Raw genomic sequence first — 15,000 nt, 5'->3', positions numbered from 1 at the left:
TTTGATTGAGTCGAACCTTCCATGGCGAAGTGGTAAAAACATCGTCATCATCATCATCATCATCATCATCTTCATCATCATCATCATCATCATTATCAACATCATCATTGCCAGTACCTTTGGAGAAACTCACCAACTCACAATAGGGAGCTTAAGCAACGACAACGGCGACGGCAACGAGAACGTCAAGAATTTGCATATTTAGTGATTAAATACAAGAGCTTCGCACGCCCTGCACGTGTGTTTTTCACTTTTGTCCATTTCGTTGCCGTCGTCAGCAAAACGACAACGTGAAATAGCCAAGTTTTTGGTTTTATGAAGAACGTCAGCACTTGAGGATAAATTTTCATTTTCTTTCCTAAAATGGAATGCCGTTCCGACTGGTGTCATCTTTGAGGAAATACCACACCCTTGTCATATTAAAAACGTTGAAATAGTCACGAAGCGATTACAATAACACAAATTTATATTTTGAGATGACGTTCTCGTTGCCGTCGCCGTTGTCGTTGCTTAAGCTCCCTAATGTCAGGTCTACGAGAGCTTTACCAACGGTTGTGCCAAAGATTACAGTACCAGCGAGGCGAGAGCTGCCGATGATGTGGCAAAGGGGTGGAGAGTGTGGAAAATGTACTTGCACATGTCACATATATAAAACGAGATGCTTCCGTGAAGCATACACTGGGTTGCCTGTGGTACGTGTTACAGAAAATCAGAGGGCACTGAAGTGTGTATTATTGAAATACAGCATTCCGGTCTCTGAAGAATAACAAATAAAAGAGAAGCGAGAAACATTGGCTTCTGGGCTGACATCTTGATAATTTTCGAGTTCCCTCACAACTTCTTTTCACCGCAAGCTTAAGCGTGCCCTCTGAGCATCTGACAGCTTTGTAATACCAAAGTTCACTGAAGTTAATCTCTGTTCATCGGGGTTAGTGTTTGGATGGGAGACCAAAACAAGATACCCCTCTCGGAACAGAAGCATCGGACCGAAAATACTATGAACGCTAACAAATGCGAACTCAGCAAGGTACATATATTGTTAACTTGTTTTATGCAAAACAAGAATATCATTCTAAAAGCTTATTCTAAGCAAAAAGTAGCAGGTTCTGGAGGTAATTTTGAGAGTGGAAATCAAGGTTACGCGGCAGACGGCAAATACAAACTCACGATTTAATTCAGTTAACACATCAGAAGACGCTAACCTCATTTTGACAAGAAAATGCTTTACTATTGCCATAAAAAAACTATCCAGTTAAGCTCGCATATCATAAAACATGATGAATTCATAAAGGCCACCTTTTCCAGCGAACAATTTTTTGAAACAAACAACATATTTGCTATTAGAGGCAAAAACCCCTTCTATTTCATTACGTGCGTGAAGAGAAGAAACTCAATCGTGTCAAATATGCGCAATATTGCAACAAACTAAATTTCAGGATCAAACCGTTTCCATGAAGAACCCTTCCCTTGAATAATGAAGCATAAAATACACGACAAGCTTTCTTTCAAATAATTCTTGGCTGTTACATTTCCAATTTTTTTTTTTTACCTGAAGACTGTGCAGAGTTGATCACAGATCCACGTAAGGTGTTCGATTCGTTCAATCGTTCTCTGTCTTTGTTGAACCCATAAGTTACCAGAGAATTTTCCATTTGGTTTCAGTGTTCTACATAACCGTCACATTTGGCTAAATATTATTTTAGAAATACAGCTCACTTTGATTTCGGCTAGACGGGCGATAGATTGTTGTCGAAGTCCATTACTCGTCGCTTTTGAGATTCCAGGTGTTGGTTTTTCACCGCCTGCCTGGTTTATCCAACTGGCTTTCCATGATTGAGCTTCATAAGGGTACATTTTATTCAAAGATCCACTAAAACGCCATTCGCGTTACATGACTTTCGACGCCATTGCAGGCTAAGTTAATGATTCTCCTGTGTCCACCAGAGAAATCTACGCATTTCCACTACCCTCTCGATCATAAGAAAATACGCGCAGAGGGCTCAATGCACAAAGACACCACTTACCAGGGGAGTGACAGGCAAGACTTTTACCGACACGGAAAATAAATAAATCAATCTACCCATTTTCCGACTGGGACTGCCATACGGCAACCCAGTAATAAGTCACCGAAAGCATTGAAATTGTGGGTTTTTTAAATTTCGTTTTAAATGTCTTAATTAAGGTTTTTTTCCCTTTTTACAATGGACGATTCAATTATGTCCAGCTACAAGTGAACACAGCTTTCTTCGTAAAAGCAAAGTGCAATTTATAGGTTGATTCTCGCTGTTACATAATCTCTTTTATAAAGTCGCAAGTTTGCGAAGCACAATTGCTTTGATAATTGGGGGACTGACTATAGATCAAATTACATCTCATCGAAGGGGGCCAAATAGAATGGTGTTGTTTGATGAAACATGGAAATTAGCGGAGTCCCCGGAGAGAAACTTCTCGAGCAGAGAAGGTAAGAAACCAATTTAAGCTACGTGTGAAGGCCATTCCAGGAATCAAAGGCGATGGCAAACCCTGCTCTTAAGGACGTTCGCGCGAAAATCTTCCGGCATTTAAATTTGTTTCATTTCTTGCCTAAAGTTAGGTATGAATTACTTATTCCAAAAATGAAAAAAAAATCTGGGGGGTCACCGACTTTGTTTCTTAGAAAAAGGCAAGGGAAAAATGCCCTAATTTTAAAACATGAATTTATTTTGAACTATATAAGAAGTTCGTAACGTAATAAAAACATTTTTAGAAACCAACCCCATTAAATTTACGCAACGTCGCTGACTATTAAAAACTAACCTTCCTCGAGTTTTCGAAACTTTTAACCACTACTCGATTAGCAGCCTCTCGGTCCTTTCTCTTTAACGTTTAAATAAATGTGCCATTCTTTAGCCGACCTGAAAACTTTTCCCCGGCGTTTTTGTCGCCATAAGATTTTAACTAATGCCTGAAGTAATGCGTGACATATTACAGTCGCGTTACCAGCGCAGTAAAAGTTACGCACAAACAATTAGCGCGAACGTCCTTAAGGTTGATTCTTTGCTCTACAGACAGGTTTGTCTTGTTCAACAGGTTCATTAAGTCATCCGCACCGTTGTTTAAAGATATCACGGTGCTGGGATGCATCGCCTGCTTGGCTACAGTGTTTTTGTTCGGGATGCGAGTGTTCGAAGATCCCAAGAAAACTTTCCCGCTTGTTTGTAAGGTAACTGTAATTTTTTTTTTGGGTATCGTTGTTTTTCTTTAAGGCAATTGCACCTTTTTTATTCCACCATATTGTTGGAAATACATATTCCTGAAATAGTTTAGTGCATCCATATTACTCGTATGGTGAAAAATATGGAAGGAGATTTGTTTCACAGCATATATTGGATCCCTTTTCTTTTCAGACCCGCGCATGGATCTTGAACATAGGTTTTTCATTGGCGTTTGGTGCTATGTTCATTAAGACGTGGAGAATTTATAAGATTTGCACGAACAAGCGTCTTAAAGTGCGGGTAATTACTTCTCTCATTGTTCAGAAGGACAGGTTCCCTGCTGCAGAGGTCTTCTTTTTTTTCCCGTTCGCTGGATTGACCATTGCGGGAAAAAGACCTCTGCCATGGGTCGAAACTGGACGGCGCTGTTCAAAAAACATGCCCACTGATATTTCTGCTGACTGTAAGTATTCTTTATCTAAGTAACCACCGCGCATTCTCAACACAGTGAGTTTCGACCTATAGCAGAGGTCTCTTTTCTCAAACTCGTCAGCATAGTGAACGCAAAAGAAAATAGACCCCTGCTAGTAGGAAAATGACAAGAAGCAAGTAGACAGAAAGCATACATTTTTCTTACATACGCTTAGAATCAGGAAAAAGATAGCGGAAAATGGGAGAAATCATGGGGAACTACGTATTAATGTCTACGGTTATGCTCTTAAATATGCTAAAAGCACAAAAATAGTATGGACATAGTGCCAGGTAAAGACGTTCGTAAAAGTCTTCAATGACTTTATCCTTGAAGGAAAAAAGTATTCGTTTCGACCGACAAGCAAACTGATATGATGAGTAAGCAACCCAATGTGTCTGTAAGAAATGAGCTGATTGCTTTCCTGCCTTGTTTAATAAAATTCAGAAGGAATTAGGCATTACTGTCCACTGCGATCAACATTCACCTTTCTGATTTGATGATGTTCATAGTTAAATTTTATTTACCCTCGGATTTTAGAGTAGGTTGGTGTAGCTAATATCTTTGAGCATTTACCCTCCCGACCATGACACACCACAGAAGACAGACCACATCACCGGGAACTACATGTGTTGGTTCTTTTACGTCCCCTACGGTTTATCGTCCTTATCCGAGAAGACTTGAAAGTCTAACCATTTGCACAGGTCATTACAAAGGCAACAGTTTCTCCTTAGTTATTTAAAGACCCTGAGTGTTGGTCCGGCCGGAGTTAAACTCAGGATCTCCCGCATGGCAGCCCGGTGCTCAACCAACTGAGCCACCGGTGCGCGGTTTATTGCTAAATGGAACATTTTCGATTCATCGATTCTCCTCTTTTAACATAAAGTACTTTTGAAATCCTTCAGCTGGGACCTTTATCTGATTGGTCGATGCTTGCCATGGTGGGTGGAATTGTTTTGATTGACGTTGTAACCTTGTTGGCATGGGAACTTGCTGATCCGCTACAACAAAATCAAACCACAATAAGAACAGAGGTAGGATGTAACTTGTGTTTTGTTAGTTGACGCAAGAAAAATACAGCAAAAGTAATGAAGCAACACGTCCGATCGACTAGCCTGCGTAGCAAGCGTTTTCGTGTGGGGAACATGAAAGATTTTTTATGTTTTTACCGCGCGAAAAAGGGGCGAAACGAGAAGGAGAGGGGGGGGGGGGGGGAAGGGGGGGGGAAACGCTTGTAGATAAACTCGTGCATTCCAAAAAAAACCGCCAACTTGACCTGTCATGCCTGAATGCGCAAAGCAGGATTTGATGCCGTCATCAGCTGTCTTAAATTGATCAATTAAATGTTTGGTCTCCGTAGCGGAAATGAACTTAAACACCGGTAAAGCGGGAAAATCTCAGTGAATCTGAGCGACCTAGGCAGGTTCAATTTCAACGAAAAATCTTTTAATCCGTCGAAAAGACGGCAGAGGTCTGCCTGAAAATTGGATTTGAGGTGGTAAAATGTCAAAAGTATTCAAGTCGTATTTGAAACCTTGTGCATGCAAGATTCGAAATCATGGATCACTGTATAGTATTCGTGTGCCCAGGAATCAATACAAAGTTTAATTAGCAAGTCAACTCCACTAAAGAGGGTTTGCTTGACACGCCTAAGGGAAGAAGTCAGATCCCTAAATCGGCGCGAGTGTTTTCTCCTGTGACAAAAACAAAGAACGGAAAGTCTTCTCGGAAAAGGAAAATAATGATAATCTTGACCAATGTTAAAAAGAAGGTGCTCTTACCTAAGGCGACTTCCAGTAAACTACGAAGCCGTAAATTCCCCGCGACGGTAAGATTGTAATGATTGGTAAGGCAAGTATGTGATTATAACTTGTGGCAGCTAATGCTGTGAACAAAAATTCCTCTCAATGAAATGTCAGAGTACCTGAAATTCGAAAGCATGTTGTTGTCTGACAATCCCGCCGAAATCACTGTATATGTTTTAAAACACAATACTCTTAGAGAAAGTGCGAATTTTCTGTTCCGTGGTGTATGACCTTGTTCTTACCGCATGTGGTATTATATTCTTGATGTTAAATTTAAAGGAACAGCTAGGAATACAAATAGTGGCGCAATTGCTTTTGCAATATCCCAAAGCGTCGGCATTACACGACAGGATTTCAACAGCATTGTTCCACAGAGGTGCAAAATACAAGGATCTCGTAAGATTAAATCCTTTAGGAGTCTGTTTACGAGCCAGCCGAAACCCCATTGAATTGATCTTTCGCAATACCTTGAATTCTTTGGCAAGTGCTAAAACTTGAATGATCGCAATTTTCCTAAGACTGAGTTCTTGTGAAGAGCTATTTCACAGACGACTTTTCTTCTTGTCTCAACTCATGATTAAATCCCCGTTAGAAGAGAAAAATTAAAGGTTTGGGTTTTAACTTGCTTTGATCACGTCTTCCGCTTTAGCCATGTCAGACCTTTGCTCGACAATTGTCAATGATATGCGACTTAGCCAAGCCAATTACGAGCTCCGTTTGAGTGCGAACGGGAGTTTTTCAAAATCGAGGGGTTTGTCCGCAAGTGTTTCCTTCTCTTCTCTTCCCGCCCTCCAAGTTTGCTTTGTTTGCCCTATTCCTCGCGGGGCCAGAAAAATTAATTTACTTACCCTTGCCACGCAGGCTACCGATCGACACACTGACCTACTGACTGAGTCAATCACTTACCCATCCACCCAGGGACCTACTCAGTCACTAACGCACTCAAAGATAAATGAATTTTGTGTTTGGAGGAGAATTTTGTAATGAATGCCGACTCGTCCTCATTGGTTTTTTTTCTTGTGCATTTTGACCCTGAAAGATCGAAAGGATCACAGGTAGCCGAAGCTCGATATATGTGTATCTGTACTATACTATATTATGCAAGATTAGAAATATAAGAATTTGTATGGAAAAAGGGTTTTTCTAAAAATTCAAAAAGAATATTTACGATTTAAAATTTAAAAAAAAGCTTACCTTTCTTCAGTCTTGTGTTTCTTTGTCTCTGGTATGGTTTCTGGGTCGATTAATCGACCCAGAAACAGCATCAGAGACAAAGAAACACAAGACTGAAGCAAGATAAGATATATTTTTTTTATTTTAAATGGTAAATATTTTTTTGGAAATTTGAGAAAAACCGTTTTCCTTTACAAAAACTTATATTTCTACTCTTTCATAACATAGTACAGTACAGATACACATATATCGAGCTCAATTACTGACCTACGTCAAGAGAAAATGAGGGGACAGAGAGGAAGGCTCCCGGTCCAGCCCTTGGGATATGTCATGTCCACGAAAGTTATTTTTAGACGAGCGAAAGTCTTTGTTCTAGCGGAAGTCTGTCTTCCGAGACGTCCGTATGCAGTCTTGCCTCGCTCTCAGGTTTTTAGTGAAAAGAGAAAATGGCGGCGCACGTGGAACGCTGATGAATATTTATTTTCTTTCAAACATCAGATCGAGGCTGGCCTGCATGCGGACGTTTTGGAAGACAGACTTCCTCTCGTCTAAAAATAACTTTCGTGGATATGACATATCCCAAGGGCTGGACCGGGAGCCTTCCTCTCTGTCCCCTCATTTTCTCTTGCCTACGTCTGACACACTAACTGACTGACTTACTGTCTCACTGAAAGATCCAATGACTAACTAACTGGCTGACTGATCGACCGAATAATTTTTTTTTTGTGGTTGGAGGAGAATCTTGAAATGAGTGTCGACTTGTGCCAATTCTTACGCATTTTGTTGCAGCGAAATCCAAATAACCCGTTCGAGATCATCGAACATAAACTGAATATCTGCAAGGCAACTAAGTTACCGCTGTGGTTGACTCTGATCTTTGTATACAAAGGAATACTATTGCTTTATGGCCTGTTTCTCGCTTACGAGACAAGGAATGTCGTTTACGCCCACCTGAACGACTCGCGTGTCATTGGTATTTGTGTGTACAACGTGGTTGTCTTATCCACGATTGGTGCTTTCTTATCCGTCATTTTGGATGATACGCAATACAAAGAATTGTACGCTGTGCTCAGCTTGTGCATAATATTCCCTGCTACGACAACGATATCTTTAATCTTTTTGCCAAAGGTAAGAACACACAAATCTGACTACTAGGGGTGCGTGACGCGTGCGTTGCCTCTGCTTATTTAAGACAAAGTCATCTCGAGATTATTTCACGAATATTATTAATAAGGAATCACAGGATTTTTCTCGTACAATTTGGAATGAATAAGCACTCGTAGTTTCTTTTTCAAAAACTTCGCTCTATGGGCTCGTTCAATTTGTTCGTCTTTGAAAAAATTTACTGGTGCTTATTTATTCCAAATTGCACTCGAAATCATGTGATTACCTACACTAATGGTCTGATAATTTTTTGCCTGTTGAAAAAGTTGATCAACCAACCTGCCTGAAACAGTCTTTATTTTAATGCACACAAAAGAAATTAGGCTCTTCAACTAAGCGGTTTAATTGCTTGATCCCCACAGAGTGCTACAATTCTGAATTTAAACTGGTCAAAAAACTAATTAATTTTGAATTAATTGTTTTTTTTTTCAGTTGGTGCATCGTTTAAAGGCGGATTCTCTAGATGACGAGACTGGTGAAACAACCATGCGAGAATCCATTGATATTCCAACTATAGTTACCTTTCAAGGAACTGACATCGGAAAAGAGAAATTTATAGATAGCTCTCCCACGAACACTGATGGCTCTTTCACGAATACACTCTGTGTTTCCCAAAACAGTGGCTGTACGGGCAACGTCTCTTTGACTCCTCTGCCAATACAGCCAGCGAATCCGAACGATATTCCATGCAAACCACTAGAAGATTGAAGCAATTAACGTTTAAATTCTTGTAGTTTTGGTATTTCCAAAAGAAAGCCCTTACATTTTCCATAATAGGCAAGCTTACCATACACCTGGAAATGAAGTGTATATCCGATCCGACTTTGCGCTCTTCATAAAATGTAAGAGTCAATCAACGTAACACAATGAAAGACAGATGTTTCAAGAAGAGTATTTTTTGCTCTTGCTGGAGCCGTTCAATCCAAATTGCAAGTGTTGGTGAAGATGATTAGAACTATAACAATGGGCTTGGCTGCAAGAAATATTGGTCAAAGGGTGTGGCAATTGGCGTGTACCCGCAAGAAGTGTTGCTGATGAGGGAGACAAAATGACCACCTATCACGAAATGTTCAACAGTGACTCATGATCACCTGACCCGCGTAATTCACCACCTCTGAGATCATTCGATCTATTTTTGAGAAGGAATTCACTTTGATAGCAATAAGCCATTTCCGAGTTTATGTCTGCCTTCTCTTTAAAGCGAGTGATGGTAATTAGTTTTACTTTAAACATGAATGAAAACTACTTTTCATAAGAAAAACTTCGCACTTGGACTCGCTTTGAATAGGAGGCAGGCGCGAACTCCGAAATGGCCTATAGAGTGTTTTCCCTCACGTGATCAGTAACCTTGTTTTTTTCACCGAAACAAAAGAAAACGTTTGCATGAAAATAGAGCTCAATTTCCGGAGGATTAGTTGGGTAAACCAACATGGCCACTGTGACGTCAGGTGAAAACACTCTATGAGTTCTTATAACAGGGCTTATTTCCTAAACGAAACTAAAGTATTCGATCATGGACTTATGGTGGAAAACGATCTGAAAGGGAATCACCTCTTTTTGGTCATATCAAGCCGCCTGGAACGAGGACCCTCAGATCATGTTTGTAAGCCAATATCGGTCTTCACCGCGGAAAGGGGGTGAGGGGGGGGGGGGGGGGGGGAAGGATCATATATCCTTGTGTCATAAAAAGCGGCAAAAAACTTTTGGAAATAACCAGATAAGATTAATTGCTAGTGTTATACGAAAATATTACAATGTTGAGCATAGCCTTAATCTCTAAAGTGTCTCAATAACACAACAATATTAATATCCAGAACAAAAGTAGTTTCAAAAGCTTCTACAAAACAACAGAGGCAGAAACAAGAAACTTACACCACAACTCGTTACGTTTTTCGTCCTCGCCAACGGATATAAAAATATGTACTGTGGGTTCCCTCTGGTGAGCATATGAGCCTAATAAAAACGAGGGGATGTGGCTTAAAAAAAAACTCTCTGGGATTCTAAAGTACGCGAGAAAATAACAGAGACTATGGGAGCGTTTAGGATTTGTGAGTTTTAGGGGTCAGAATTCGGTTACCCTTAACGCCCGCGACCAAATGACGTTGTGTAATCTCATGGAAGGCGTTTTGAGGGGAACACTTGCTGCTTTTGCGCACGTCTTCCCAAACTGAACGGAAATTCACACCCCGAGCATAGTTGATAGAGGGGAATGGTTATCAAACCCGACAAATTTCTTTGTTGTAGGTTTTTGTTCTCTTTTTTGGCCTTGACCGTGCACAAAACACAATGGTTGTTTACTCCGTACTGAGGAACTAGCCAATAGAATCGTGTTGGTTACGTATTTCATGCATAGTGTATGAGCGCAAAACAAAAGATTGTGCACGGTCGTGGACTTTCCAACCTAAATCTTCGCATCTTTGTTTGCTCCTTTGATGTTTGCCGAGCTTCCAAACCATTCCCCTCTATTAACTATGTCCCGAGGAAACGACTAGACGTTTTCTTCCTTGTAACGATTTCTTTAAATGACTTGTTACACTGCCACCATGTTACCATATAATAAGCCATTTGTAGGCGGCGCTGACCAAATTCTTGTGATAGCTGCGTTGTTGATAGTGCTAAAGTGATGTAAGAATGGAAATATTGACAAGTTGCAGCGAATGGTTTTTAACTTGCCCAAATCCTTACCTCTTGCATATTTACTCAGGACAAAAAACTAGAGGGAATTTTTTTGCAAATAGACTACCCAAAGGCCTTAATTAAGCACAGGCAAGTTGAGCCATAGCTGTATAAAGCGTTATTTAAAAAAAAAAGTAAAGCTACGGTACTTAAAATAATGTACAAGTGCAAGATAGACATCGTATGAAGAACGAATGTGTACTTTAGTTAGGGATTAAACTTGATTAGTTTATGATTTAAATGTTCCTTTTTCTTCAGTATTCAACAACATTTATTTTGCAGACAGACCCCCTGGGCATGAACGGCCAGTGGAGGGCTTTAGCAGGCAGCACGGAACAACGGAGCTTAATATGAACCATTCGAACTATTTATGAGGGATTTACTTGTATAAATCCGTGACGGGAGGGATTACTCAATATTAATTCCAACGATTAACTTTCCCTGGTCCCATCCAATAGCCTTCCTCGCAGTCGTTTTTAGTTAGTGGCATTTCATCTCTTCCCTACAAACACCTGCTTACCCGAAAAAACATTCCTTTTCCACAGTTTGACCTTGGGGTCACAACAGAGTCACGGATGAAGCCGCTTGAAGGCCAATACACGCCATTTTCACATTATTGATTTGGGGGGTAGGACTGGTGTCAATTTTCCATTCCGACTATCTCCGAGTCCTAGCTCTTGCGAGTCTCCGATAGCTCAGTGGTAGAGCATCTGAATTAGTAATCGGCAGGTCGTTGCTTCGTCTCCTGAGTCAGAATCGGAAGAATAAATCTCCAAAGTAGACGGTGCCAGCTTTCTCCGGCAGTTTGGTTAACCAGTTGTTGCTCAACTTCTTCAGAGACATTTAAACAAAAAGGAAGCAGAGATTAACATATATTATTTTGCTGATGAAAGACGTTCTCACTCAAACCGTGAGGCGAGAAAAAGAAATATTCAGCACAGTTCACTTTTACTTAAGCCCGATAAGTACCGCATTGGGCATGGTTTTGAGAGCAAAATTTATCACAGTGATACTAACAGCGACTCTTTAAACCAAATTTAAAAAGTACAACAATATTATTTGCTTAACTAATCAAAGAGACACCGGGAGACTTGGCTTTAAAGCCTGGTTTCCATATGATCTGCAACGGTCTGCGACACGATCACCGATAAGTCTACGCCACGTCGCAGACATATGGAAACATCTGTCCCCGGCGTCTGCGGCGATCTGCGGCACACGGTCTGGATGATCGGGAAAGTTGAATCTAGTTCTACTTTCCAGACCATTACGACGCTTCCGACTAAGACAATTTTTAATGGAAACGTGTATCTGAGATGATCTGTGTCCTATCGGCGACACTATTGTTCGACACTATTGTTCGACACCGCGCACCGGTGGCTCAGTTGGTTGAGCACCGGGCTGTCACCCGGGAAGTCGTGAGTTCAACTCCGGCCGGACCAACACTCAGGGTCTTTAAATAACTGAGGAGAAAGTGCTGCCTTTGTAATTACATCTGCAAATGGTTAGACTCTCTAGTCTTCTCGGATAAGGACGATAGGCCGGAGGTCCCGTCTCACAACCTTTGTTCATTAACTCTGCGGGACGTTAAAGATCCCACACACTATTCGAAAAGAGTAGGGGACAGTGTTCCCGGTGTTGTGGTCTGACCTTTCCAGCATGTGGTCGGCTTGGCAGGATTAGCTGGAAGGGCTTCTGTGTGAATGAGACCACAATTGTGTATAGCAGCCAGAAGTCAGGCTACTTAGCCAAGTGCTGGAGCCTCACTCAAGAGCCAGGAGCCTCACTCAAGAGCCTTGAAACACGCCCAATCAGACCTAAAGAAAGTGCGCTCCTTTTTCTCCTTGCTTTGTCTGCGATCGCTTCAGATTTAAATGAAAACATTTGCCTGCTAAGAAATAAGTATAATCGTTCTCTGGTAAAAAGTTTAAAAAGACTATGAGCTTTTGACAGACTGAACTGCTGTCTTCAACGGATAAAAACGTGGTAACGGTTCTACAATATTTTTACGTATTTGCCTGCTGTTACGTTCGTCTGCGAAAAGACCGACGCAGACAGCTTCCGATGGTCGCAGACCGTTGCAGATCATATGGAAACCAGGCTTTTTTGCCAATCTCCGGGCCACAGTTTTTCAAACGATGGATAGCGCTATCCACCGTTTGAACAACCAAGGCCAGCCCCAGTTTTTCAAACGATGGATAGCGCTATCTGCCGGATAAATCACTATCCAGTGGATAAGCAATAGCGAAACCAATTGCGCGAATCCAATGGATAGTGATTTATCCGGTGGATAGCGTTATCCACCTTTTGAACAACCGAGGCCAGGTGTTTTAATGGTAGACACCGGCATCCCCTGAATTAATTACTACCCCAGGTGTTGTGGAACTGATTCAGTATTGTGTAGACTGATCGTTGTGTACAATTGTGTACAACTTTGATGCTTTGTTGGATTGAATGGGTCCTTGATTGCATTGTTACCCCTGTATTCCTTTAGGATTTAAGAATATGTATATATATATATTGCTTTTTGCTCTATGTGAAAAGTGGGATGTTGAATGTTGGATGTTTTCCGTTTAAATTAAACTGTGTTTGTAAAATCACTGTGAGGTGAAGAACACAACAGATTTTTGGCGACGAGGATGGGATTAATTCAACTGTCGATATTGTTTGAACAGGACTTTGTTACTTTCAAGTTTTAAACGTTTTTTCTACAGCCCATTGAAGCTATTCGAAAATTTGGATGCGGCGAGAGAAGAATTGCTGCAATTACTTCAACAGAAAATTCAACAACAACAATTCATGATGCAAGCTCACGAAAAGCGACATCAGGAAAATATCCAAGCTCTCTTGAGCCCAGAAATCTAAGTGAAAAGAAACGGCTAAGTCGTTTACGGCCGCCTTACCAAGTTTCTCTGCTTTCAACTCAGCGTCTGAATTGTGGACGGATTACTGGGCGCGGTTCAGTACATTTGCCGAGGCACATTCGGTTCCGAGCGAAAAGAAGACATCTGTGTTTTTGACCAACCAGACACCGTTTACATATAAACTTCTTACTAACCTCGCTGGCCAGCAAACTCCACCAAAGAATGTCAATCAGCTTAACATCAAGGAGATTTCGGAATTCATGACTGAACAATTTCACCCAAAGCGTTTTATTGTTCGTGAACGTTGCAAGTTTTGGAGTCACGTGGACAGAAAACCGGATGAAACAATCCAGGAACTTGTAGCACGCATTCGTCAGGACGCAGTAATCTGTGATTTTTCATCGATTCAAGATCCATTCGACGAAGCTTTGCGAACTAGGTTTATTTGTTCTCTCAATGACGAAGCTGTGCTAAAGGCGGTATTTAAAGTCAAAGGATGATGAACTCACTTTAGCAAGAGCTATACAAATAGCGATCGTAACCGAAGACCCCTTAAAGGTGGCCAAGGAAACTGTTCATGGGCCACACCCAAAGCAAGACATCAACAAGATTCAGCCAAACCAGAAAGGGAAGTCTGCCTCGCCTGAGTCCCAGTCTTTCCCGGCCACATGCATAAGATGTGGCAAGCCTGGGCACAGTCCAAAGGAATGTCGATTTAAGCGCACTACCATTATTGTAGTAAGATAGGACACTTGGAGGGTGCCTGTTTAAAGAAAAAGCGAGACAGCAACATTCTGAGGCGTGAGAAGAGAAAAACCCGAAAGATCGTCACTATCTTAAAGCCAACAGCAATTAACAGGATTCAAGTTCCTGAACCTCATTTACCGCTCAAGTTGGAAGGGCAACACACGGTAAAATTCGAAGTGGACACAGGAGGAGGAGACAACTTCCTTGGCAAAAAATGCTTGGAGTGCACTGGGGAAACCCGAACTACAGGAGCCTTACCAACACTTTGAGTCGGCTAGTCAGCACGAGTTACCAGTTTTAGGAACCATTACCCTGAAAGCGGAGACTGAAGATACCCGACAGGCTTTAGGATTTAATGTGACGGAATTACCCGACCTCAACCTGCTAGGACGTAGTGCCATTGAGCATCTTGGAATATCAGTGGACAACCTAATGCAACAGAACATTCCTGGCTCGTCGATAGTTTGTCGCGTTGTGTTTGAAGATTTAGAAACTGACAGGAAGTTACAAAAGGAATATCGCAGATTATGTGAAGAATTTCCTGATGACTTCAAGCCTGAGCTGGGAAAACTTAAAGACTTTTAGTTGGAGGTGAAGTTCAAAGGCAAAAGGAAGCCAATGTTCTGCAAATCTAGAACAGTTCCATTTGCGCTTCAGGAAGACTTAGTTCAAGCATACGAGGTAGGAATCAAACGTGGTGTCTGGCGGAAAACCTAATTCAATGAATATGACACTCCTGTATTACCTATCGGCAAACCTTTGCTTCAAGGACAAGCCAAGGCCCAACTGCGCTCGAATTTACACCTTGACGTGATCGCGGCACACTCTAATCAGGACATTGCAAACGTGATCAACTCGGCTTTTCTACAACCGATGAAGGATTATACGCCGCTTTCGTGTCTCACCCCACT

General features: G+C 41.4%; 1 protein-coding gene across 6 annotated transcripts in view; it reads left to right on the top strand.

The window, feature by feature from the left end:
- The window catches only part of LOC138021735 (gamma-aminobutyric acid type B receptor subunit 1-like), a 52,013-nt gene extending 42,589 nt beyond the window's left edge, over positions 1–9,424 (top strand). For 5 of the 6 annotated variants that reach the window (XM_068868730.1, XM_068868728.1, XM_068868727.1 and 2 more), the window contains 5 exons: positions 3,070–3,202; positions 3,387–3,494; positions 4,569–4,697; positions 7,431–7,769; positions 8,238–9,424. In XM_068868730.1, coding sequence (XP_068724831.1) covers positions 3,070–3,202; positions 3,387–3,494; positions 4,569–4,697; positions 7,431–7,769; positions 8,238–8,513 — 985 coding nt within the window. In that variant the 3' untranslated portion in view covers positions 8,514–9,424. The remainder of the gene's footprint in view (positions 1–3,069; positions 3,203–3,386; positions 3,495–4,568; positions 4,698–7,430; positions 7,770–8,237) is intronic. The other variant, XM_068868733.1, reaches the window with a different exon arrangement.
- Positions 9,425–15,000: the final 5,576 nt, after the last annotated feature.

Source organism: Montipora capricornis, chromosome 10, assembly GCF_036669925.1.
Source record: "Montipora capricornis isolate CH-2021 chromosome 10, ASM3666992v2, whole genome shotgun sequence".
Lineage (NCBI taxonomy): Eukaryota > Metazoa > Cnidaria > Anthozoa > Scleractinia > Acroporidae > Montipora > Montipora capricornis.
Note: the sequence above shows the minus strand (reverse complement) of the source record. Positions and strands in the feature narration are given on the sequence as shown.